The sequence below is a fragment of the Drosophila mauritiana genome, chromosome X (genome assembly GCF_004382145.1).
Source record: "Drosophila mauritiana strain mau12 chromosome X, ASM438214v1, whole genome shotgun sequence".
In the NCBI taxonomy this organism is placed as follows: Eukaryota; Metazoa; Arthropoda; class Insecta; order Diptera; family Drosophilidae; genus Drosophila; species Drosophila mauritiana.
The window spans coordinates 10,519,729-10,544,965 of record NC_046672.1 but is presented as its reverse complement, the minus strand read 5'-3'; the positions used below and the strand labels follow the sequence as shown (position 1 = coordinate 10,544,965).

The 25,237-nt window shown below is 45.1% G+C and overlaps 4 protein-coding genes across 7 annotated transcripts in view; 3 read left to right on the top strand and 1 right to left on the bottom strand.

Annotated features, from left to right (window-relative positions):
* Nucleotides 1-297: 297 nt before the first annotated feature.
* On the top strand, nucleotides 298-4,253 carry LOC117147667 (vacuole membrane protein 1). 2 transcript variants are annotated; one of them, XM_033314641.1, is made up of 5 exons: nucleotides 298-395; nucleotides 1,914-2,391; nucleotides 2,447-2,728; nucleotides 2,797-3,103; nucleotides 3,314-4,253. In XM_033314641.1, the coding sequence occupies exons 2-5, from the start codon at nucleotides 1,937-1,939 to the stop codon at nucleotides 3,818-3,820; spliced, it is 1,551 nt and encodes a 516-aa protein (XP_033170532.1). In that variant the 5' UTR covers nucleotides 298-395; nucleotides 1,914-1,936; the 3' UTR covers nucleotides 3,821-4,253. The 2 variants fall into 2 exon arrangements, with proteins under 2 accessions (XP_033170532.1, XP_033170533.1); XM_033314642.1 differs by having other exon boundaries at nucleotides 320-480.
* A 2,278-nt stretch (nucleotides 4,254-6,531) lies between these two features.
* Nucleotides 6,532-15,058, top strand: LOC117147905 (rabphilin-3A). 3 transcript variants are annotated; one of them, XM_033315013.1, is made up of 5 exons: nucleotides 6,532-6,812; nucleotides 10,531-10,994; nucleotides 12,400-13,256; nucleotides 13,777-13,991; nucleotides 14,053-15,058. In XM_033315013.1, the coding sequence occupies exons 1-5, from the start codon at nucleotides 6,736-6,738 to the stop codon at nucleotides 14,354-14,356; spliced, it is 1,917 nt and encodes a 638-aa protein (XP_033170904.1). In that variant the 5' UTR covers nucleotides 6,532-6,735; the 3' UTR covers nucleotides 14,357-15,058. The 3 variants fall into 3 exon arrangements, with proteins under 3 accessions (XP_033170904.1, XP_033170902.1, XP_033170905.1); XM_033315011.1 differs by lacking the exon at nucleotides 6,532-6,812 and adding an exon at nucleotides 7,707-7,730 and having other exon boundaries at nucleotides 14,053-15,057; XM_033315014.1 differs by lacking the exons at nucleotides 6,532-6,812; nucleotides 10,531-10,994 and adding an exon at nucleotides 12,163-12,280 and having other exon boundaries at nucleotides 14,053-15,057.
* Nucleotides 15,059-15,334: 276 nt separating this feature from the next.
* On the bottom strand, nucleotides 15,335-18,721 carry LOC117147906 (inosine-5'-monophosphate dehydrogenase). Its single transcript, XM_033315015.1, has 6 exons — nucleotides 18,612-18,721; nucleotides 18,124-18,423; nucleotides 17,884-18,034; nucleotides 17,049-17,700; nucleotides 16,118-16,658; nucleotides 15,335-16,045 (listed from the first exon to the last, which is right to left on the bottom strand). Exons 2-6 carry the CDS (start codon nucleotides 18,279-18,281, stop codon nucleotides 15,940-15,942), a joined length of 1,608 nt encoding a protein of 535 aa, XP_033170906.1. The 5' UTR covers nucleotides 18,282-18,423; nucleotides 18,612-18,721; the 3' UTR covers nucleotides 15,335-15,939.
* A 439-nt stretch (nucleotides 18,722-19,160) lies between these two features.
* The window catches only part of LOC117147904 (midnolin homolog), a 31,792-nt gene continuing 25,715 nt past the window's right edge, over nucleotides 19,161-25,237 (top strand). Inside the window, exon 1 of the mRNA XM_033315010.1 lies at nucleotides 19,161-20,282. Coding sequence (XP_033170901.1) covers nucleotides 19,945-20,282 — 338 coding nt within the window. The 5' untranslated portion in view covers nucleotides 19,161-19,944. The remainder of the gene's footprint in view (nucleotides 20,283-25,237) is intronic.

Genomic DNA, 25,237 nt, shown 5'->3' with positions numbered 1-25,237 from the left:
TCACTTTGTTTATTGTTTGTTTATCTTATCGCAACAAAGACACTTTGCTAGCCAATTCAAAATTGCCGCCCACAAACGTTTTTATGGGCAGCACTGCCATCGAAACATTGCTGGTCACACTTTCAAGTTCTGCAAAGCAATATCGTAAGTCAGCCATAAGGAAAGCATGTGCTAGAAAGGGACATCTCCACACATTAAGTGCAGGCAATACGATTAAATTGCGATATATTTTAGGTATTTAGTATTTTTGACGCATTTGGCGCACGGCGGTGCACGTTTGAATTTCGTGGATTTTTTAGCCCATTTCACCATCTGGCAACACTGCTCGTTGGCCTCGCAGTTTTTCACCGAAAAGGTTTTGTAAAAAACACCGTGCCAAACTGTCAGAGAAGCAGGTAAACTAAAGTCCACCTGGGCGGATTGGCCGATGAAAAGCCGGATTAAACAAACAACGGACACGTTACCAAACAGCTCGGAAAGGTGCAGAAAGGAAAATCTAATAGCTGTTGCGAATTGTTTGTTTTTGCTGTGCCATTCGTGTTTTTGTTGTTGTGCATATGATTGTTCTTGTTGTTGTTGGTGGTGGTGTTGCTGTTGTAACTCGTGACGACGGAAATTAGTAACAAAGTGAAAATTGAGAGTTAAATAAAAAAGAGAACCTCGAAATAACTGTTGTGTGGGTGCGATTGATTTTTGCGCTTTGTCGTCTGGTTTGTTGTTCTTGTTGTCGATGCTGTCAGGGGGTGGTTGCAACGGAAAAGCAACCCACCACCCACCGGGTTTTTGAACTCCAGCTTATGAAAAACAGCTGCAACGATTGCCACACACGAATTCAAATGTTAAAGTGAGAAAAGCGAAAGAAGTGAACTTAGCGCTTATTGAATTATGGCTAAACACGCTGACTAGACCAAATCGAAAGAACAAAAAAAAGTGCCATAATAACAAATGTGCCAGAAAGTGAAACAATAACAACAACAGCAACGACAGCAGTCGTGTTATTGTCCACTCAGCTTGTTTTTGTTGTTCGTTTTGTGGCCCTGTTTTGCGCTTCTGATTCTGAAGTCGCCTGCTTCTTGTGCCGCCTCCCTTCCTCCCACCATACCTCCCTCCCGCTCTTTCTGTCCGCCGTCTCTCTTTTTTACGCGCATGTGGATTCATTTTATTGGTGCTCAAGTATCGCATGATAATCTCACGCTACGTCCCTCGTAATTGTTGTTGTAATCGCTGTCGTTCTGTCAGCAGAGTGCCTTTGTTGTTATTGTTGTTGTACTTTTCCGCCTCACACACACACTAACACACGCACACACAGGCACACTTGCCGAAAAATTGAAGCCATTCTCGCCGCAAATCAAATTCAATTGAGGGAAACTATCAACTAACCCGCATAAAAGTGAGAACAAAAACATCATAGAAACAGCCGACGATTTTATACACTTCCTGTTAAAGAAAGTAAATCAGTAAAAAATACAGTTCTCATGTTATATTATTTCAGATTATCATGATGAGTTCCTACATTTCTTGAATAATTCGGTGTATATGCTTATCAGCAATATCTGCTAGTTCTTGTCACAACTATAGTTTTCATATTTTTCCAAATTGTGACACACTTCTCTTAGAAGATCGTTGCCCTGCGAAAGTGGTATCAGTTGGGGACTTATCCCCTTATCAGTGCCAGTGAAAACCGGCTACCCAAGCGATCTCCAAATTGTCATTACCCGTTGTGGCACGCCCGACGAAGCAACCTGAGGGTGAAAAGTAGAGAGAGAGCTTCTACACTTTGCACCATCAGTCAGTTGAAGCTTGTCAGTTAATTTGAAATTTCTGTTTCATTTCCACCTACACCGCTGTCGAATCGCCTTCATTTACATCACTTAAATTTTGTAATTTCATTGCAAACACCGTGCGAAACACAGCCGCTTACAAGCCAGCCGCTTAAATGTCTCAGCATTCGAAAAAGGAAGCCACCAGCAGCAGCGGTAGCCATGCGGCCCAGAGCAATCGTCACAACAACAGCGTCAGCGGCGGAAACGGCAATAGCAACAGCATCAACGGTAGCAGCAACAACAAGAGCCACAAGCGGCAGGCGGCCAACGGCAATCTGAAGGCGCCACCCCAGACACTCACCAACATCCACCCCCACAGCCAAAAATCGCCCGGCAGCAAAGTCAAGCAGACCAGCAGCAGCATAAGCGGGAGCAGCATGCAGGAGACCGGCTCCTCCGCCACATCCTTGCTGGCCGCTGGGGGCAAGGCGAAGAAGAACCAAAAAGACAAGCAGCGCGAGCGGGAGCGCTTGGAGCGCGGCCAGCTAGTCCTCTGGCGTCGTCCCCTGCAGACCACCAAGTACTGCGGCCTCGAGCTGTTCACCTTGCTGCGCACGTGGAGCACCAGGTAGGCTGGAAAGAAGCCCCATGTTCAACCCATTTATCCAACGCTTTCCTTGCAGATTGGTGCAACAGCGGTTCCTGCTGGCCACTCTGATAGTATTAAGCATCGTATTTAGCGTAATTTACAAGATAGACGGTCCCCATCAGTTCGCCATCGAGTTTGTGCGCCGGAACACCTGGTTCTTTGTCTACTGGTTGGGGCTGGGCGTGCTCTCCTCGGTGGGCTTGGGCACCGGACTGCACACGTTCCTGCTCTATCTGGGGCCGCACATAGCCAGTGTCACGCTGGCCGCCTACGAGTGCAATTCCCTGCGATTCCCACAGCCACCGTATCCCGATGAGTGAGTACACCCAGATTCTCGTACTCATTGCTTAATAACTAACTCCCTGTTCTTGCTTACTCCTACAGTATTATCTGTCCCGAGGAGCCGTACGACAAGCATGTGCCGAATATCTGGTCCATCATGTCCAAGGTGCGCCTGGAGGCCTTCCTCTGGGGAGCGGGCACAGCGCTGGGCGAACTGCCGCCGTACTTTATGGCCAAGGCGGCTAGGCTATCCGGCTACGATCCAGAGGACGCCGAAGAGCTGGCCGAGTTCGAAGCCCTAAACGCGAAGCGTCACCAAAAGAACCTCAGTATGATGGACAAGGGCAAGCTGTTCATGGAGCGCGTGGTGGAGCGCGTCGGATTCTTTGGCATCCTGGCCTGTGCAAGCGTGAGTGGTGAAAATCGCTGACCAGCGGGCTTACTAGATTATAAGTCACAGAAACGAATTTCACTTTCGATTTCGCTTGTAAAGTAACGAATGTACATCTAGATATTATTTTTAGTAAGCTTCAAATGCGCTTTGCTTTAAAGTAATTCGTTTTTAGTTTAGTTTGTTGATGCGACGGTCTTAATAACATTTGGTTTCATTCCCCCACAGATTCCCAATCCCCTGTTCGACCTGGCAGGTATCACCTGCGGTCACTTTCTGGTGCCATTCTGGACTTTCTTCGGCGCCACGCTGATCGGCAAGGCGGTGATCAAGATGCACATCCAGAAGATCTTCGTGATCATCGCGTTCAACGAAACGCTAATCGAGCGGGCTGTCGATCTGTTGGCCACGCTGCCAGTGCTTGGCCACAAGCTGCAGGAGCCGTTCAAGTCCTTCCTGAACAACCAGAAGCAGCGTCTGCATCGCCAGCAGCGAGGAGCTGCCGGTGCGACAGCCGGAGCTGGAGATTCGGGCAATTTGTTGTCGCGCTGCTTCGAGACATTCGTGATCGGCATGGTGTGCTACTTTGTGGTGTCCATCGTTAACTCCTTGGCCCAGAGCTACCACAAGAGGCTTCACAAAAAGCCGGCGAGCCCAGTGGCTGCGACCACGCCCACTCGCCAGTCGACGGGGGCGAGCAAGAAGGCGGGCAAGCAGAAAGCTTTACGGGACTAGAAAATCAGTGGATCAGTCTTCTGTTGATCTTTTCTCCCACCCCTCGGTTTAAATTATTTTGTATATTGCGGCTTTCGCTCTTAGTCAAATGATGTATGCGAGAGAAAAGAAGATGAAGAATTTACCATGTAGACTAGACTAGGAAAAAAAAACATAAATGAATATTTAACGCGAGTAGCAGCATCCTATTTTAGAATGTACAACAAACAATACCTTAGCAATTTTCCGTGTGAGTATCGCGTTTAACTAAAGTAACGAAAGTGAGGGAGACGCAGCTAGTCGCGACTAATGAAAAGCAAATTGTGCAAAAGACAAACCAGCCAGAGCAAGCAGAGAGCGCTGAAAAACAAGAATAAATAATTATTTTAATAATTATAAAAGGAAACATGTAGACAAGTGCTGAAATATAAATGAATATGGATATAAAAATTAAGACTTGATGTAAATTCAATGCTTTTGGCGGGAAAACTCAAAATTAAAAATCAAATACACTGATCATAAATGAATTATATATAAAAACAACTTACAGACACTAAAGTTTATATGGAGAATCATCCATAGTCACCCAAGTGTTACTTTTTTCCAGCTGAATAGAAACGTGCTGCTGAGCAAGCAGTGATAAAATCCAAGATAATATCAATTAACTTATGTGGGGGTAAGGCCCAAAAAGTGAAGATAATCCACAAAAAGTGCTGGGAAAAGGGGCTCGAAGTTCGTTTAACAGCGAAATCCGTGGAATTGGCCGGGCATGCAGATACCCAGATACCCAGATACCCAGAAAATCCGTTATCAACAGTTGGCCCACAGCTCGGAATCAAGCTGGCACTCATTAAGCCAAATAGCTGCTAGCCTATGGCTACGGTTCTATTGTTTGCCCCATCCTCTCATCCCCTCGCACTCCTCACTCTCAGTATCCGGCTCGAAGGACAATTGCCGCTGCTGGCACGGATGATGAGTTCGGTGGGATGAGGTGTGTGCTGCGGGGTGATGATGCGGACGCGCTTCGAATGCCTAATCCTGTCAACAGTTACAGCTAACAAAACCAACAACAACAACAACTGGCAGGAAGGCAAACAGCGATGACAACTTGCCAGAGGCAAAGAAAAAAAAAAGAAAACGGCGAAAGCCCGCGTCACACAGTGTCAACACTACACTACACAACACAACACTCTTGTTTGGATGGACAAACTGGCAGTGGGACTGGACGAAAAGGACGAGACGTGCGAAATGTCAGCAGTCGTCCAGGACTTTGCACGTACGTTAAATATTTTCATTTAGCTGTCAGCATTTATTTAAAATGGACACACAGTGGGAGAAAAGGGGTGATGCTCCTCCTGCACGAACAGTGGACAACCAGAGAACCATCATTGGGGATAGTATGGCAACTAATGCTGCATGAATTCCAGTTGGCTGCATGGGTGGGCGTGGCACCACTCGACCACACACACACACACACACATACACAGACAGGCAGACAGACCCCCCCCCCCCCACACGCACGGGGGCCGCAGGACATGTACGTGAGTGGCACGGCAATGGCCTGTCGCCTTTGACATTAGTTGATACACCTCTCCGAGGCAAGGCGCGAGGCAATGCCTCCGTTTTTGGGTCGTAAAACTCTCACCTTTCTCCCGCCATCGCACCGCTTCAGCATCACATTCACGAGCAGGCATTTCCACTCGTACCGGACCCTGAGCCCCGAGGTAAACAGAATCTATGAAGAATTCTAGGCTCCAGCGGGAATGGCATTTTTGTAAGCTAAAACTCAGCGTTTTTCTGAATCCTTGGCTGCATGCAATTTTGCACTCTTTGTCGCCGAATTCGCATTGAAGAGGTGCCATGTTTATTTTTTCTTTTGGTTGCTCCTTCAACAAAACGCTCCACCGGGAAAGTATGCAATACAGTTATGTTGCGAGAGGCTTTCTTGAGAGCAAGAGAGGGCTATGCCAAATCCTGAGAGAGCGAGCGAGAGGGGGATAGACCGAGCCTTTCTACAGTGCTGAACACATGGCTATTTAATGGTAGCTATATTGTTAACTGCTCCCTTCAAATACTATATATATATTAAAAACAAAACTTATATGTAAATGTTAATTTTTTCTGTAATTTAGAACAAGAAAAAGAACTTTTATTTTTTCTAGCTATATATATGTACATATGTATATTAAAATGCAAAAAAAAAGTCTGCACCATTTGTGCGTTGGAAAAGGCGTGGGGCCGCGAGCTTTGCTTTCGGCCTGTGCGCGTGCAAATATGACAAAGCTCCAGATCACGCACAGCGCTTCCTCCTCCTGCGCCTCGCTCCTCGGCACTTTGCTATCTTCCTGCGCGTGGCCATATGGCCAACCACACAGTGCAACAGGCGAAGGGGGCTGTGGGGGCGGCCAGGGCAGGGCGATAGTTTCCAGAGATGGTCAACCCAACGACTAAATTGCAAATATACTTCCATATACGCCCAAAAAAAAGTTTATGTTCTACAGTCATATTGACATTATTTTAAATTTGATTGCTTTTTTAATGCTAATAAGCACTTAAACAAGTAGCAAATGAAGATAGTTCTAGTGTAATCGTTGTACACCCAATAAGTAGGCAAAAAAAGCTGGCGATTAATAATGGCAGTCACTAGCACTTCCCGTTACGCGAAAGTGCCATCCCTACCGGCTGCGATAACGGTAAACGCCAGCCTGTTTGGCCGTTCGCCTTCGAAACGCGTTGCGTCAGTCGCACACCAGCTGCTCACGCATTCGGACGTGTTTTCGCATCCGTTTTCGCAACCGATTCGCAAACGCTCCGCAGCTCGGTGCCGCCAACAACAGTTGGGCCCCAAAGCGAATAACACAAACAAGTGGCCAGCGGACTGGAGTTTCGGCGGGCCGGAGTCTCCATATCCAAATATAATGTGACAGGACGACAAGATGGACTTCCAGAATCGCAACAATACGGCCAACAAGTTTGTCTGCCCCAGCGACAGGCAACTGGCCCTGCGTGCCAAGTAAGTACGGTGCATTTTCGCGCGTGCAGTGGGAACGGTGCGTTATCCTCGAAGGTGGCATTGAAATGCAACAATTGGCTGAGTGCGTCACAACAGCTGCAGCGATAAGAGTTTTTATTCTTTCCATTTTTTTTGTGTGTGCCTGTGTGTGTGCCCGTGTGTGTTATTGCAACAAAAAATAAAAGCAGTGACAAACATGACAAAAGCTTTAGTCATAATTTAATTAACTCTGACTGCGTGTGTGCGTGTGGTTGCGGCTGATTAGCCGAAAGCCTAATCAAATCAAATACATGTGCGCACTCACACAGCGAAAGCCACCGAGATGTAGATGTGTGTGTGTGTGTGTGTGTACATAGAGTGTCCCTGAGCTGTCAAGTAGATTCAAGGAAAGCCGCATGTGACCACCATGTGTTGTTTTTGCGCCAACTCTAATCATAATTGTTGCACGCTGAGAGACTAATTAAATTTTAATAGCGCTCAATTTTTTACGACTTTCGCAGCCAGTTTTATGACCCCACGCTGAGCCTCTCATTTATTTATTGCACTTGCGAAAAAAAGAAACACAAGCACACACAAAAACGAAATAAAAAGCAGCAACAAAAAAGGCGCGGAGCATTTACATGATTCGGTGAAACACCCAAAAATCGTCCAGTTCCAGAACCAACGACTATATCCCCAACATATGCTCCGTGTAGCATACTGTTTGGGGCCAACCAACTCGACTCAAATCAATCCCAGCTGACTGTAAATGCGACTTGGGCGCATTAAAAATACAAAAAGCCGCACACAGACACGCATAGCGGGCGCTTTTTTTTATTTAGTGAGTGGGTGGCTCTTAAGTGCGGTGGGGTGCGGTGCGGAGTTGAAGGTTGGCAGGTTTCAAGTGTGCAATTTACACTTCCGCTCGCCCGCTACATTGTAAGTACTCACGCTCTCGCACACAGACAGACACATTAGGGTGGACCTTAGTTAATCGCTTCCTTGTTAACTAACGTTCAATGTAATTTAAATCATTCAAAGGATAATGTTGCAAATTATATATTTTAAGTGCATTTCAATAATGACATAACACTGGTAACAAAATAATTTATGCAAGCTACTAACAGGAGCCACACTGCGTATGAGTTATTTATGATGAACAAATGATTTGAAGCGGTGCATTAAAAAAGCAAAGAGCTTCATGGTTTTAGTTTTAATCAATCTGAACTGGCAAGGATTAAGATAAAATAGTTTGCAGTTTCACAACAGCTTTATAAATAACAAATGTGCAAGTACAACACTGCGTATAAGTGATATGCATATTTGAGACCATATTTTTGTTTTGTTTTCAAGGCCCTAAAAGAGTCACGTTTAAGCAGATTACAACTCAACGTGGAACGAGGGACCACCCTAACGCACAGCAGCATAGAAACAAAGAGCTTTCGACTTTGCCAGCCAGTTAGTGGGGTTACAGCGAGTTCAGGGTGGACCTGAATTGCGGGCGAAGGGCGCACAGCGAGGCACTGGGCGGCTGCTGCTGCTCGTGGCATTGGCTCCGTACTTGAAATTCAAATTACAGCTCAAGGGAGCTGCCACACGCACCCAACCACGAAGCTAGCAGATGAAGTGAGTGCGAAGAAGCTAAGAGGCAAGTCGAGAAGTCGGATTAACGGCAAACTGAAAGCGCGTCCAAATGCCAGACGCTGCTCCACTCCATGCTTAACTATGCAAATGAGACGATCTTTGCCAGGCCACCAAATCTGACGACAAGCACTTTGACTCTTATTAAATTCATTCGAAGCCGCAAAGTCACACAGGCGGCACTTATTTGGAAATCATCCTTAAGCAGAGGCGGTGCTTAGAACAACTGGGAGACTAAGAGACTCGCATCTCGAAATACATACTGCATGCACAAGGTCAGGACGACTGGAGTGGCAAGGCGAGTTCGAAGAAAAGTTTTCCTTTTACCCAGAAACATAATAATGCTACAGAAACGGAGCGCATGGAAAGCGCTCTTTTTCCATTTCAAAGGGAAATTGAGCTTCACATTATGTTTTCCTTTTGCTTTCCTCGTTCTCCTCTCTACTTCAATTTCACTTTTGAACACATTTGTGAATTGAAGGTAAATTGAGGCTTCTTTCATATTTGTTCTTCAGCAAGAAAACTTTTCAATTAAACATATTGCATGGCGTTTTGAGGTGTTCGGAAATTCGCTGGAAACGTGAAAGTACAAACACTGCTTATCATTCCCGCTTATTGGTATTGCAATGTAATATACTTCGTGTTCAAATGCCCGACTTAACGTATTTCACGGTGAATCCCTGTTTATCCTTTGAGCGATTACATTTCACGTTAGCCGAACAATTGACTTTGTCATGCAGTCATGTGTGAGTAAAGTTCTTTTCCATCCTTGTCGTTCCTCTGCAGCCGAGTTCATGGTCGAATCTCGGATGAAAGCGAGTTGGAGCTGAGTATGAAGCAATCTGATTGCTGAAACAATAAACTCCGGCCTGACCATCCATCCATCCATCTGGGCGCCTTAACTCAAGTCGCAGGACAGGACAGGACGGCACATCATCCCTGTTGCTGTCCGCAGGACATGGGTTAATGTCACTCAAGTGGCTCGATCGGGCGAAACTTTGAGTGCCTGGAGTGCGGCTCCCTGTTTATTTGCTTACTCGGAGAAAACCTTGTGCCGCAGAGGCAAATGTTGATAGAGCACTAACCGAATTTGTAATTTAATTATTATGTTAAGGAACCGGCAAGGGCATTTAAGCCAACGCCCCAAAAAAAAAGAAAAGGAAAAACGAACTCAACCCACACACGAACTGGGCGAGTAAACGCACATGGCCACACAATCAGATGAATGTATGTATGTTCTCATATATGCTCCACGTACACGGGAAGTCAATAAACCCGGCGTGAAGGCAACTCGCACCCACAGTTTCTCGAAAACGAAGCCGAATCATAACATGCCGATGGAAACAATCAGGAACTATGCAAATGAGCCAGCTTAGAGCTTTCGTTTTTGCCAGTTACTATAGCAATTATGATTTCAATTAAGTCCGAAAGTGTACACTATACTCCTTAAGTCACCTGGAAAGGTGTCGAAAGGTAAGCTACATCACAGTTGTAGGAAGATTTTGTTTAATTGGTTTGGACTTCAAACTAAATTAGAGCTTGTTGAACATTTTATTATTTCCGTATTCAATTTGCTTGTTAAAAAAAGGACATTTATCAGTTGTGGCTCTGGCAAACCCAATTTCGGACTCCACAGACTCCGGCGCTCTATGAGTAATGGGTGAAATGAACCGAGCACTCGGGACTTAACAGCACGAACGAGTTAATTAACTTTGAACCTGAAATTTTTGGCCGAGTGGTTGGGCAACATGGAAACCGCATTAGGCGAACCGCAACTAACGATGCTCATTAGGATTAGGTGCCCACTCGTCCCCAGACCAACCACTTTCGACGCCTTTTACGAATTTTCATGGAAGCATTGGCTTAAATAATTCCACACCTTGGCTCTTGAAAACCAAAAAATCACATGCATCACAGTTAAACTGAAAATGTATTGTCCTTTGAAATTAGAATTAATTAAAACTAGGTGATTATGTTTAGTGCTTCATAAACATAGTGCATAGTATGTTCTCGTATAAGCGGGAGCTTAAATTATCCTTGATCGTTCAGGCATACTTTTGCAATTATTATTTAATGTATCCACTTGTTTTGCGTGCAGATTAAAAGCTGGCTGGAGCAGTTCCAAGACCAGTGAGCCGCTGCGTCCCGAGGAGCAGGAGGCCATCATATCGGTGATCCGGCGCAACGAGGAGATCGAGGTGGCCGAGCGGCAACGGGTTGGCCGCCTGGTGGAGCGCGTCGAGAAGATCAAACAGCATGCCGTGGAGCGGGGACCCAATTGCTGTCGCCTGTGCGGCGACACCTTCGGTATCCTGCGGCCGCAGCGCATCCTGTGCGAGGACTGCCGCCAGTCGGTGTGCGCCAAGTGCAGCGTGGACATTAACATCCGCTACCACACCAGCGAGCGGTCCCGCGAGATCTGGCTGTGTCGCATCTGCTCCGAGACGCGCGAGATGTGGAAGAAGTCCGGAGCGTGGTTCTTCAAGGGTCTGCCCAAGTACGATATGCCGCGCAGCGCCAGTGCCACGCCCATTCCCAACCCAGGACCCGGATCCATGGCAGGTGGGTGGCTCCAGTTCTGGAAGGGGGTTTTCCCTGCGAATGGGAACGAAAGATATCGGGCACCGCCAGTTGGGGACGTGCTAGGAATTTAAACAATTTGTAACCATTCCTCAAACTTCAGCTGGAATCTCACCGAAACCTTCAGCTATGTAGGGATAATAACATTAGTTTGCCAAATAGAATCATGCAAATGACTCAGATATTAAATGCCGCATGAATACTACATTTAAAGTCACTTGGACAGCTTGGTCTCATTTTAACACCACTGCTTTTTTAGTAAATTGAAGGCAATGTTTTTTTAACTACCTACTTTTTATGTTGCCCGCAGTCAAGGTGAAATATTTAATTGGATACATTCAGAGAGCAGCTTTCAAGGCCAGTTGAAGTATATATGTACATACAACATACATATATGCAACAGTTTTTATTACCCATTTTATATTTTAATCCCTCGAATGGCATTAAAGTCCAAAGGGAATTTGATTAAGAACAATATTTCCGAATGAAATTTTAAGCCGAAAATGAACAAAGGAGGTGCAGCATAGATTATTTAAATTTCTCTTAACACACATGAAAGAAAAACACAAATGTTCTTGAATACCAAACAAGTGAAATATTGAATTTTGAACACCCACGGAACCCATAAATGGCTTTAAAAAACAGCTAAACAATTGTTTTCGAATTTCGTTTCAGGAACATCATGAAACGTTTCCATTTCCATAGTCCAATTCCCAATAAATCGTTATAGACGCTTCTTTATGGTAACCATAATCAGAGCTTCAGCCGGATGGGTTAATATAAAAAGCCAATAAGTGTAGTTCGTTCAGAGTCATTAACCAATTTAAATTCTACTCCAAATCGGTGCGCCATAAATGACAATGAAATTAATCAAGACACAAGAATTCTTCTCGAGTTCCACTGATGTTTCTCCAATTCCAGCTCAAATTCATCAGTCGTCGCTAGATATAATCTTTTATTTAGAGCAACACCACTAATTACCTTCGAGTTATCAACGACTATCGCTATTATCATCGTCCGCCCATCGCAATAATCGGTCTTCTATCTAGTCTATCGCTTATCGAAAAGATCGCAGTCTGTCAATCGGAATCTGATAGCCACAGTCTGTCAGGTGGTTTCCCTAATGTTTGATGATCAGTTTTAGGTGCATTTCGATTGCTATCGATACCGATACAGCGCAGTCATAATCGGCAATCAAATCACCGTACGACTATCGCTATTATTGCACAAAACAGATTATCGGGATTGCACATCGGCCTATTGTAAAGGTATTGCCTCATTCAAATCCAAATTCAAAACGAGTTAGAGCACTTGTGTTATCGAGAAAATCGACAAGCCATCGATTGACGTCTATCGCTAATCGCTCATTTTGTATCTGTTATCGCAGGCGACACGCGGGCTGTTCAAAGTTGTCATGCGACGCCAACACGACCGGCGCGGGTGAAGAAGCTAACGATACGGGTGAACGACAGCAGCTCCAGCAGCAGCGGGCACTCGGAGCCGGAGGACGAGGTGGACACTGGAGTAGGAGTAGGCGTCGGCGTAGTCGGTAGTGGCATGGCCAAGGGCATTGCCTCCACTCGTTTGCAGCGGGAGGATAGCTTCCGGCTGAGGGCCTACGGCTCCATACGCAGCTTTATCGACGGCGGCGAACGGAAGTTGTCTAACTCCTTCTTCTTCAGCCGCCAGCAAAGTCAACGGCCATCGGAGTGCCCGGAATACGACAGCGTCAGCATGTCGAAACTGAGGCGGGAGAGCAGCTTCCTGCGGCGCGGCTCCGTCAGCTCCTCCTGGTCGATTAGCGACAGTTCCGGCTCTGGATCGAACAACTCCGGCAACTCACAAACGCAGTCGCAGTACCAGCAGCACCAGCAACAGCTCCAGCAGCACTGTCGGGATCCCCTGCTCGGCTGGCTGGAGATAGCCATTAGCTATCGTGAGGCCTTCCACAGCCTCGACTGCACCATGGTGCGTGCCCGAGATCTGCCCGCCATGGATGCGGCCGGCTTGGCGGACCCGTACTGCAAGCTCAACATCATTACGCCGGAGGCGCACACCAAGTACACGCGATGGCAGCGCACAAAGACGGTGCACAAGACCCGCAATCCGGAGTTCAACGAAACGCTGCAGTTCGTCGGCGTGGAGCCCGAGGAGCTGGGTAACTCGCTGATTTACGTGGCTCTTTTCGACGACGACAAGTACGGCCACGACTTCCTCGGCGCGGCCAAGGTCTGCCTTTCCACGGTGAGTTTACCTGCACTGCAGATAAAATATATTTCTGTCTCCACAAAAAGAACTACAATTCTAAACTTACCTACTTTAAGAGCCCTGAAGAGCTATTAAAACAATTTCTATATTAAGCATAATCCCATGAGCCCAATCTGCATATAAATTGAACGCGCACGTCTAGCACATACTAGTTTTTTTCCGTGTACAACTCGACATCCGTTTGGAAGCGCAATTGCTTATAAGGCCTTCCTGCGAATTCTGCTAACCAATGAATTTATGCACAAACGTTTTGGCACAAAGGAAGTCGGTTAATTTAGTAAAGCTAAGTAGATTCTACAGTTGGCTGCTTTTCGTTGGCTTTTAACTTTTTGGCTAAAGCAACTACTAATTGGATTTCAAAATATTTGAACTAACAACTAAGGACGAAAGTCTTTAATGCTGAAAATGGGGTTATGAAAATGACTGTTTTTAAAGGGTTTAACCATTTGGTAAATATCCAGACACAATCCTATTATTAAATGCGATTCCTTTCCAGGTGCACAGTACGTCGCAGTACCGGATTTCGGTGCCACTCGGCGTGGAGGACCAGTATAGCAACGCGGCGGAGATGGCCCAGAACTGGCCCAACGGCAAGATGCTTCTCTCGCTCTGCTACAACACCAAACGAAGGGCGCTGGTGGTGAATGTGAAGCAGTGCATCAACCTGATGGCCATGGACAACAACGGCAGCTCCGATCCCTTCGTCAAGATGTGAGTTCTGGGTTATCCAGGCAATTCCCTCATGATTACAGAGAATATCTCTTTCCGTTAGCCAACTCAAGCCGGATGCGCACAAGAACAAGAAGCACAAGACCAGCGTCAAGTGGCGCACGCTCAATCCCATCTACAACGAGGAGTTCTACTTTGAGGCGAGTCCGCACGACCTCAACAAGGAGATGCTCATCCTGACCGTGTGGGACAAGGATCTCGGCAAGAGCAACGACTTCCTGGGCAGCCTGCAATTGGGCGCCCAAAGCAAGGGCGAACGCCTGCAGCAGTGGCTCGACTGCATCCGATTGCCCGATCACTTCCACGAAAAATGGCATTGCCTCGCCCCCGACAATCCCGCCCACTGAGTAGCCCTATCCGATCCCAACGCCAACCGATCCCCAGTCCAATCGATTCGATCTTATCTGTACCGATGTGGATCTTTTTCCTGTAGAACACATTTGAACGAACTGATTTCTCAGCCCAGTCATGGAAATACGAACCATATCTTTTACGTTAAGTAGTTCAGGAACATATTAATGCTAGCTTTTCTTTCATTTCTACAGCTTTTTTAACTTTAAACAGTTAATAATTGAATACTTTGTAATTTTTAAAGATATAAACTGCATGCTTTGCTAGATCGAATCAATATTAATAGGTAGCTCAAAGGACGATTTGCATATGACTACGCTGAGAAATGAGGTCGTGAAAATGAGGCTTTAGTTCCAAATATACACATATATACATATACTAACATATACATATATATTATATACATATATTTTTGATAAGCCTGAATGGGTGTGAGCAAGCAAGAAGAAGCTAAAGAGAGCGACAAATATTGTGTGTGTTGAGTGACTGCTTTCCAAAAATCTCGTACGTAACCCCAATTTTCTATGTCTATACTTTGGCTCTTATCGGCATTTTTGTACACTGTATATAGCTTGTTTAAGTGTCCTTACCAAGGGTTAACCAACATCAAAATCTTTTCGATTCATTGCTAAATTCAATCTTTAATCCAACGTATACTTATGTACTTCAATATATCGAAATATATACATCTATATTCTCAAAAGATAACTAACATCTGATTTAATTTTATTAAATGCTCCCTTAACTGCATACTATCCTATTGACCAGAGCTTTTTGCTCCTTTAGCAAAGCTTTTGGCCACCCCTAACTTGCGCACACTAAATCGGCCAATAGCCAGAATCCCAGTGTCCACATCTGATAACAACGACCGGAAACATATTACATTATTAGGCAAGCTGATAAGGTCCATACCCCTTTCATTTAGTGCAGATAAGGCTGACCTCCTAGGTATTAAATTAAAAGCCGCTTGGAGATACTTTTCAATTAGTTTCAGTTCACATTTAATAAGTTTGGCAGAGTTTTAAAACTTGAAGCTAGCTTCAGTATAATAGTAAACATCCAACACTATACAAATAGAGATTAACATCTATATACATATAGCGTGCAAAATAAGTAAGCGGCCAACCAACGCGTTGCGCTTGGGATATATATATATAGCAAATAGTTGAAGATTACATACTTTCTATGCAGATTAAGTAACCTGCAAACACTTATAATTAGGATTCTGTCTACCAGACAGATGGATTGGGTATACACATGTATTCGGGCGATTCGAGGTAACCTCCACCGCCATCAAAAAGGGGAATCTACGTTGGAATCGTAATCTTTAACGTCAGCGATTCCCATGAAACTTAACCTAACACTGGTAAAATTCCAGGGAAAAAGGATGCGCTATTCGAGCGCTCGATTCACTTTTCTTCTCTCACTTGCGATCGAATAGGCGGGTGTAGTCGAGCAGAGGGCCTGCTGCAGATCGGTGGCGATGCTGTTGCTGCTGATGGTGTTGCTGCTGCTGCTGCTGCTGGACAGGGGCAGGCACTCCTCCACTGCCCGTTTCCGTCGCAGCCATCGTCGTATGTTAGAAGAGACGCTTCTCGTAGCTGAAGAGGCCATGGACATTGCCTTCCAGCTGAGCGGAATGAGTGCGCTTCATGAAGCGCAGTTGGCCGTTATAGATCATATCCCTGGGGAAAGTTAACATGCGGAGATTATGATTAGTTCCATGCTTCCTTGGAATTAGGACCATGCTAGCCTACCTCAGTTTATTAATGGAGTTGGCACCGATGTCCTGACAACTGTGCTGCAGTCCGCACTCCAAATAGGGCAGATAGCGCAGCACACTGCCCTTGTCCACGATGCTGCCACTGACGCCCTGTGCCACCTTCATTTTGTCCATCTCGTTGTGGTAGTAGCGCGACATGGCAGCGCCCTTGGCATCACCGCGCTCCATGGCCTCCAGGGAGCCCATGCCGCGGTACTTCTTGAGGCGCACTCCGTCGGAGAAGAAGTACTCGCCCGGTGCCTCCGATGTTCCGGCCAGCAGGGAGCCCATCATTACAGCGCTGGCTCCCAATGCAATAGCCTTCACAATGTGTCCAATGGACTGGATGCCTCCGTCCGCAATCACTGGCACTCCAAATTGGCGAGCGTATGTCGACACCTGGTAGACAGCAGTGGCCTGAGGACATCCGCAGGCCATCACCTCCTGTGTGATGCAGATGGAACCGGAGCCCATGCCCACACGCAGTCCATCGACGCCGGCATCAATGAGATTTTTGGCCTGGGCACGTGTTACCACTGTTTAATGAATCAAATAAATAATTTAAATTAGTGGAAAACTCACAAGTAACAATAAATTAAAATCCTTGATATTAAGCTTGTCAATTAACTGTTAATTAACTTTCACCCTATCTTTATGTCAACCCATTGCCATTTCGCGATACTAAAAATTACAATATGTTGTCTCCAAATCATGACTGCTATAATAATAAGTACTTCATCGCGACATAATTAACTATAGATAATGGTTGATAATTGTCTAAAAACTAAATTAGAGCTCTTCATCGAAGAGTAAAAATAGTATAGTAATAGTAAAAATCATTTCAAATTCATACGGAGAAAGCGAATGAACTATCTAGACTATTGACTCTTAGCAAGTTTTATTTTATGTAGTGTTCTGGTACTTACCATTGCCACCAATCACCTGTAGTTCGGGATAGGTCTCCTTAATGAACTTGATCATCTCCACCTGGTAAACGGAGTTGCCCTGCGATGAATCGAGAATGATGACGTCCACGCCGTTGGCCACCAGCAGAGCCAGGCGCGCCTTATCCTCCGACCGCGTTCCGATGGCTGCGCCGACAAGAAGCTGCTTATTGGAGTCCTTGGAGGCATTCGGGTAGGAGCGGGCCTTCTTTAAATCCGTGCGGGCAATCATGGCCACCAGTTCGCCGGCCTGATTAACAATCGGCAGTTTTCCCTTCTTGCTCTTCTCGAGAATAGCGTTCGCCGTGGGCAGATTGATGCCATTGGGAGCGGTGACCAGTTCCGTTGTCATGATGTCGGCCAGCAGGACCTCCGGCTGGTTCTCGCGGAAGTCGATGTCTCGCGACGTGACCATGCCCAGCAGCTTGCCGCCCAGTTTGCCGTTCTCGGTGACCGGATAGCCGGTGAATCCGTTCTTCCGCCGCGCCTCCAACACATCCCCCACCGTATTCGTGGGCGACATCACCGAGGGGTCGCGCATGAAGCCGTGCTTGTACTTCTTAACCTTGTGCACCTCCAACGCCTGGTATTCCGGCGTGCAGTTGTGATGGATGATGCCAATGCCACCACACAGCTGCGCGCGGGATTCGAATGGATTTGGATGGTGTGTGAGCAGTGGGTAGAAATATTGGCGGTTAGAGAGGCGCATAAGAGTGTTGAGTTACAACCACAGGCTAGCACAGCTCAGGCGAACCCGCCAGCGGTTCTGGGCCGTATATATTTTATGTCTAGGGATTCATTAAAATCCGATACTTACCGCCATGGCGATGGCCATCTCCGATTCGGTTACCGTGTCCATGGGCGAACTAACCAGCGGTGCTCGCAGTGTCAGTGACTTGGTCAGTGGCGAACTGAGATCGACCTCCTCGGCGGTGAAGTCTATGTAGCCGGGCAGTATGAGAAAGTCGCTGTTTTTCGGGATTGTCGGGAATTTCGGATGGGGGCAATGACATGAGATTTGGATAACGACTTTTTCAGAGGCTTGATCACTACTCACTTGTAGGTGAGTCCCTCACCGTTCTGGAACAGTTCCTTACAACTCAGCCCATCCTGCAGCTCGGCATCGAATCCGGCGGTACTCTTTGTCTGGATTGCCGGCGCCGCTGAGGACGACGTCGATTCCACAAAGCCGTTCACCTTTGTCTTGCTCTCCATTTTCCGCGTGCGTTCAACCCAAACAAACAGTCAACAAACAACGGGGAGCTGACAATAACAAGCCGTATAGAGATAAACACCGCCTGTTTTGGGATCTTCTCCTGTTGCAGATTTCTTTATGTGGATACAGATTCCTCTCGAGCTTTTGAGACGCAATTAGCAGGGGGCACATACACAAATGCGGCAGTGAAGCAGATGCACGGCACACGGCGCAGCCAGACAATTGGGATCAAAAGGAATAGGTTAATTGCTTCGATCGATGGGTGATTCGCAATGGGAATCGGCCCGATTGGCTGGCATGCCAGCGAGCACATGGTTGGGCCATCTTACCAGTCCGCTGGAGTCCAAGTGCCGAGTGTGCTGCGCGAATCGAATTCGTGAAGTGGTGTGGCCGCCGTGCGGCCGCTTAAATATACTCGCTGGACCACTGGGAAACCCACTAAATATTACCACGATACGCTATGGCCTTAATCGCGCTTTCCAAGGCAGCCACACTAAGGCGCTTTCAATATCGACTATGCAATTAATTAAGCATTTTGAACAATAATCATTTGGTATTTGCCTGAATAACCTGAATCTCCAGCAATATTCATTTCTTCTCTATTTAGTCTTTAAAATAGCCAAGTAACTTCTTTCCTCTTAAAGCTATTGCTGCACTTCGATACTATCGCTTACTATTTTAGCTATCGATAGGAACGATAGTAGTGTCACAGTTAACTGTTTCATGGCTGGCTTCGTGCACAGCTCATCAAAACTATCGATAAATATCGCAGCAGTGTGGCTGCACACCGAAGTCGTAATACACCTAATACCGGTACCGTACGCTATGGCATTATTTAGGAACTTTCCCATCGGCGCAGCAAGATTGAAATCGACTGGCCTTTAGATGCTCTTTGGCGGTTGGCACCGCTTGACTTGCCAGACTCTCCAGGCCGAGTGTGTGTGTGTGTAGTGGTTGTGCTAGCAGAGCTGTTGCAGAAACTAACTGGGAAAACACAAGATAGACGCGTGTGCGGCGAGCAGCAGCTAAATTGAACTAAAGTGAACAAAAAATATTTACACAAAATAATAGAGATACAACTTCGGAAAGGCAAGCATACAACACACCGGGACTCCGCAATACGGGTTTTTTTTATTTCGTCTACTCTTCCGTACCTGGGCAGAGATTTAGATTTATCGCCTCCTCCACCCACTACTTCATCATCGCCATCTACAGTGCTGTTGTTGTTGCTGTCGTTCCGCCTTCGCTCTCACGTAATCCGCCCCCGCACCACCTCGCCCGTCGGTCAACCGGCCCACAAACTGACTGATAGACCGAAAATCGATTAGCGGCCTCTCTTCCTCTTCAACATCTTCGGCATTCGTGTGTGCGTTGCCTTGCGTTACGTTACGGTTACCGTTACGTCGCCCGCGTGTGTGTGTTGCTGTGTGAGCAAGGTGTGGTGTGTATAGAAAATCGATTGGCAATTTGAACCGAAGAGCGCTATCGTCGCCGCAGTCGCCGCGTGTGTGCCGTTACGCGATTTTCAACAGCAGCCGCGCAGTAATATTGCTTTTATTTTTTTTGCCTGTGAGTCCTCCTAAGTGAGTGCGAAAGAGAGAGAGCGAGAGTGAGCTCTCTAAAACCTCTGCAGAAAATAAAAAGGAAAAGAAAACACCGGACATGGATAAATCAGCGGCCACGAACTCGGCCACTGCCGATGGCCAAAACGAGGCAGCAGCAGCCGCCGCCGCAGCAGCAGCAGCTGGGTGTGGCAGCAACAACAGCAGCAGCAGCAGCAACAACACTGCAAACAGCAACAATGCACTGCAGCGTTTGGCAACAACTACAAGTGCCGTTGTGCCATCCCCGATGACGATCAACCTGAACATCAGCACCACCACCGGCGGCAACTTTGGCGTCAGCGTCGAGCCGCACATCAGCGTCGAGAGTCTGAAGAAGATCATCGCCAAGAAGCTGAAGGTGGCCAAGGATCGCATCTGTCTGCTGCACCGAGAAAAGTGAGTACCCCTTTAGTATGATTTTAAAATTTAAGTTACATTTATAAGAAACTTGGTCTGAACTGTGATTTTTTGGCAGTCAAGTTGTTGTTTATTATTAATTCAAAAATTAATAACAGTTTATGGGGCTTTGATCGCCATTTTTTATGTTAACTATCTGAACATTTCATTTTTGTTTAATACTTAAAGGAACTTAATGGTTTTTTCAAATTGAAATTGATGGGACGTATGTTGAATGTTGAATGTTGAAATATTACTTTATTAATCTATGCATTATATTTGCTACATGAAAAGGATTGTTAATGTTGAATAAGCCTGTGTTTGGACAAGTGTGTCATTTGTATATAACCCAGAATATCTTATGATTGTGCCAATGAGGTAATATCAATACACCAGAAATAACTGATAATGTTTCGAAAACAGTATTATCTTGAGAGTCAGGTGAAAAGTTCAGTGTGATAACTTTTATGGCAAAATTCTTGAGGAATGAATAAGCCCAGATCCAATTAACCCTTGCGTTAAGAAATCGTATGGTCCAGGTGAAAAGCCAAGTATATTAAGAGTTTTCTTTTTTTTTTTTATATTTATTGGACTCTTTTTCGAGCTTTGTTTGGTTAATATGCTTTTGATTATCTTCTTTCTCCGCTCCACCTCCCCTCCGCAGAGCCCCTTCTCTAACCCCTTTGTTGAGCTTTGTTAGAGGGAGAGATATAGAAAGAGAGAGCGAGAGAGGTGTGCGTGACTGTGTGTGAGCTTGTTTTTTAGTCGCTAAGTTGCCATTGTTTAGTTGATTTGCTTGCTGTTCTCGTTATTATTATGATTATTATTGATATAACCTCCAAAATAATGGCATGTTTGAAGGGTTAAGCACAAAGAGCTCGAGTGTGGTGGAGTTTGATTGGTGAAGGGGGGCGGGGTGTGCCAATTGATCTAATCGCACACATACACACATGTACACATAGTCTGAATGCGATTTCATAATCTATTTGTTATTTATACAAAACAACGCAAAAAAGGCAAAATAAAAGTAGCAAATGTGCGCATAACACAAAACCGGCAAAAAAAAAAAAAAAACGGTACAACAAAAAATACAAACAAAAACAGAAAAAGTGGCGAGGCGAGTCAGAAATCGAAAAGTCAAAAGAAGAAAAGAAAAAGAGAGGGAGGCAGCGCAGCCAGCGTCTACGTCATTGTTCCAACTAGTTGCATTGTGCTGTTAAAAGTCAAATGTTAGCTGCAACTGTTAATGTTAGTGCAGTGTTACTGTTACTGCAACGATTGTTGTTACCAGTCTGGTTTTAATCTTTTATGTTGACTTTTTATATGCGTTATAAAAATACTATCATTATCGTGTGGATTAATCTATTGCATATTAGTGTCAGAAATTAGTTTCGAAAACTTCTTTAACTTCAGACTGGTAAATCCGGCAAAATAGGATTTTGAAAAGTCAAAAGTGATTTTTTGAAGGGCCTGCATTCCTTTGGCTTGGTTTTTGTACATGCACTGAGTGCAGCTGTGTGTTGGTGCATTACAGAGGCTTCGCAACCATGCGGGCTTCTCTCTCCTTCTTGTCTCCTTCGCTTTTTCTCTCTTGCATCCCGCTCTCTGCTCGGCTGCGTTTATTTCTGCAAATAGATTTCTAATTGAGAGGAGTGACTGCCCTTCCCCTTTTTCTTTTTCTTCTTTTCATTTTCTGCCTGCTTCGCCTTTGTCTGGGCTTTACTAACAACAACAAAAAATCGAAAAAAAAATACTTGACTGATAAGAATTTCACTCGCTTCTTGTTCTTCCCTCTGCCTCCTCTTTCGCCGTGTTGTTGCATCTGTTTTATGCCACTTTGCAGCAGGGCAACAAAAGCAAATGGGCAATGGCGTCACGGTTTTTTTTTCAACGCTCATCTCTTGCCGCTCGTTTTTTGTTGTTGCTGGTGCTGTTGCCTCCACTTGAAGTTCTTTTTCATCTTCCTCTGTGTTTTACACGCGCATGTGTGTGTGTGTGGCAGAGATTTTTGTGCCTGCTTCTCTTTGTTCTGCAATCAAATTGCTGCTTCTTCTTCCTCTTCCACCTCTCCATCTCCCTTGTTCTTCTTCTTCGATGATGATGTTGGCAGGCTGCGCTTATCGGACATTTCGAAAATGGACTCTCCTCCTCGCCCCTTCTACATGCGCTTATTCGTCTGAATGTCATATGTTGGCTTATAACCCTAAATGCAACTACTACAACAGCAAAAAGCAGAAGAATGACAAAAAGCACAGGAAGAAGAAGAAGAAGCCATAGATGCCACCCCCGCCAAATAATATAAATATGTATATATATACATATATGTATATACGGAGTGATGCGGAAAAACCTACCACCTAAGCCTAAGCAAAAAAGCCTTTCGGTAAAAGCTTATTCACACCACCAATTCCAATCCCAAAAGAAAGAAGGAAAAAAACACCCGCAGAAAAAGCCGAAACAGAAGTGGAGAAAGAAGAAGCCACCACCAGCTAGAAGAGTAAGAAGAAGCAGCATCAGCCAAGGCAAAAGATGAAGCGTACACAGAAAAAAAAATGTGGCTTTATATTGAATCGCAAAAAGAAAGCAACATCCACCTGTAAAATCCATTTATATTCTTCAAGCCAAATGTAATTTAGCAATTTTCCGTAAATGGCTATAGATACATTTAGGTTTGACTTCCTCTCTTTACTAAAATTGTTTTCTATCTTTTTTGCCATTCAATATTTTAAAATTGAATTAAAACGCTTGACTCTGTCGCATCGGTTTTTCTTGCCGTGTCTGGGCAGCGAAAGGGCAAAAATGTTGCACACATCAGTGAATGGGAATGAGAATATCGTGCTGCATGCAAAGTCACCACCATCCGAGCTGGATGTTAAATGAATGACGAGAGGCGTCCGTCCAAACACCACCAAACCCAAACGCGAATCTCCGGGTCACCAAATCCACTATCCAATAGCACTGGCATGGAAAAAAGGTGGTCGCCGACCACAGAGAAACTGACCAAATGCTAAAAACGATGGAAAAGCAGGAGAGTATCCATTGGAAGGGCCAACTCTCAACCCTACGAAACCACGTGGTTTGTGATGAAAACGTAAAATATCTGATTTCAAACATATTCTTAAAGCATTTCTCTGTTTTGAATAGTTTAAATAATAGTTAATATTAAATTGGAAGAGATAACATATGACATTTTAAACCAAAGTTATGTTCCTTTGTCTTTGGCAATATCAACCCTTTTTAACACGTGGTGGTGAAAGAAACCTGAATTGAACTGAACGCAACCGAACTGAACTGTTTCTATATAAACAAGAAACCGGATTTCAAGTCCAACCAACACAAATGTAACATAACACTGATGTGCTGCTAGTAACACAAACGGAAAGCTAATTATATAGATGCTCTCAGATTAAACAATGAGATTTCTATTTATCAGAAGCAAAGTTTTCAAATAGGTAATACCTGTTAGTGGAGTACGATATAATATGAAATTTGTACCGAGTGCCGCCGGTTGCGCATAGAGGAGACATGATGTCGTATCAGAATAATGCAAACAGATTAGATGTCCCCATTCCTATCAGGCTGTACTCCCGTACCCAACGTTCCCCCCTCGAACCCATCATTTCATTCCCGATTAGTAGTAGCGCACTATCAAGGTGTGTGCTCTATGTATGTGGCATGACATAAGCCCAAGTTGCGCTCCCCACGCAACCTCCCGGCCTCTATATACTACATATGTACATACATACATACATACATACATACATATGTCACCTTAGGGTTCTTCAGATAGAGCTACGTAATTGAATATGAACCGCAACGCACACGCAAGCACCACCTATGATTTCGATGGCCCTGGGGCTTGTGTATTATCAACAGTTTTAATTTTAGTATGCGCCTTTTCCTTGTCTCTATTTACGATTTTAACTTTAAGGCAAGAGCGAATAGGTGGGGGCATCGGGGAGTACGCAAAAAATCGGGGCCTCTTTGACCGTGGCGACGTCATCAACTAGCGGCGCGTGTGCTTTTTTTTTTTTGTTACATTCCAACTTGTCTAACTGGAACATAGTTGGTATAGCTATAAAGTATGGTATATAAAAACAACTTAAAGACACTAAAGTTTATATGGAGAATCATCCATAGTCACCCAAGTGTTACTTTTTTCCAGCTGAATAGAAACGTGCTGCTGAGCAAGCAGCGATAAAATCCAAGATAATATCAATTAACTTAAGTGGGAGTAAGGCCCAAAAAGTGAAGATAATCCACAATAAGTGCTGGGAAAAGGGGCTCGAAGTTCGTTTAACAGCGAAATCCGTGGAATTGGCCGGGCATGCAGATACCCAGATACCCAGATACCCAGAAAATCCGTTATCAACAGTTGGCCCACAGCTCGGAATCAAGCTGGCACTCATTAAGCCAAATAGCTGCTAGCCTATGGCTACGGTTCGCTTTATTAAATGAAATATTATTATAATATAATATTTTAAAAGAAATTTGGTAATGTTTTTATTTGTCACATGTTGAGTTTTGGCCTCTTGACGCGTGTTGAGTTGAGTTTCTTGGGCCAAGTGGTGGATTTTGGCCGCGTTTTTTGGGGCTTGCCTTAGTGGCTCTCTCTATCTATCTGCCTCTGTCTCTCTGCCTACATCCGTCTCGCTTTGGTGGTACTGCTTTTATGGTTTCAGTTACGAAAGGTTCTTAAATTCACGGCAAGCCGAAATGATCTTTGTTATCTGACATGTTTGATCAAACTTCACTGGGTTGGGTTTGTTTTGTCGTCATGGGTTAAGGGTGAAAAAAAAAACGAGGCAGTTTTCTTTGTTGGCCTGTGCTGCGCAGTTCTTCGTTGCTTATTTTTATTTTTATTTCCATTTTTATTTATTTTTTTTTACGTTGTTGATTAGGCGGCGAGAAGAGGAGATCTTGTTTGGAATATGGACAAGCGTGCTTTGTTCGCT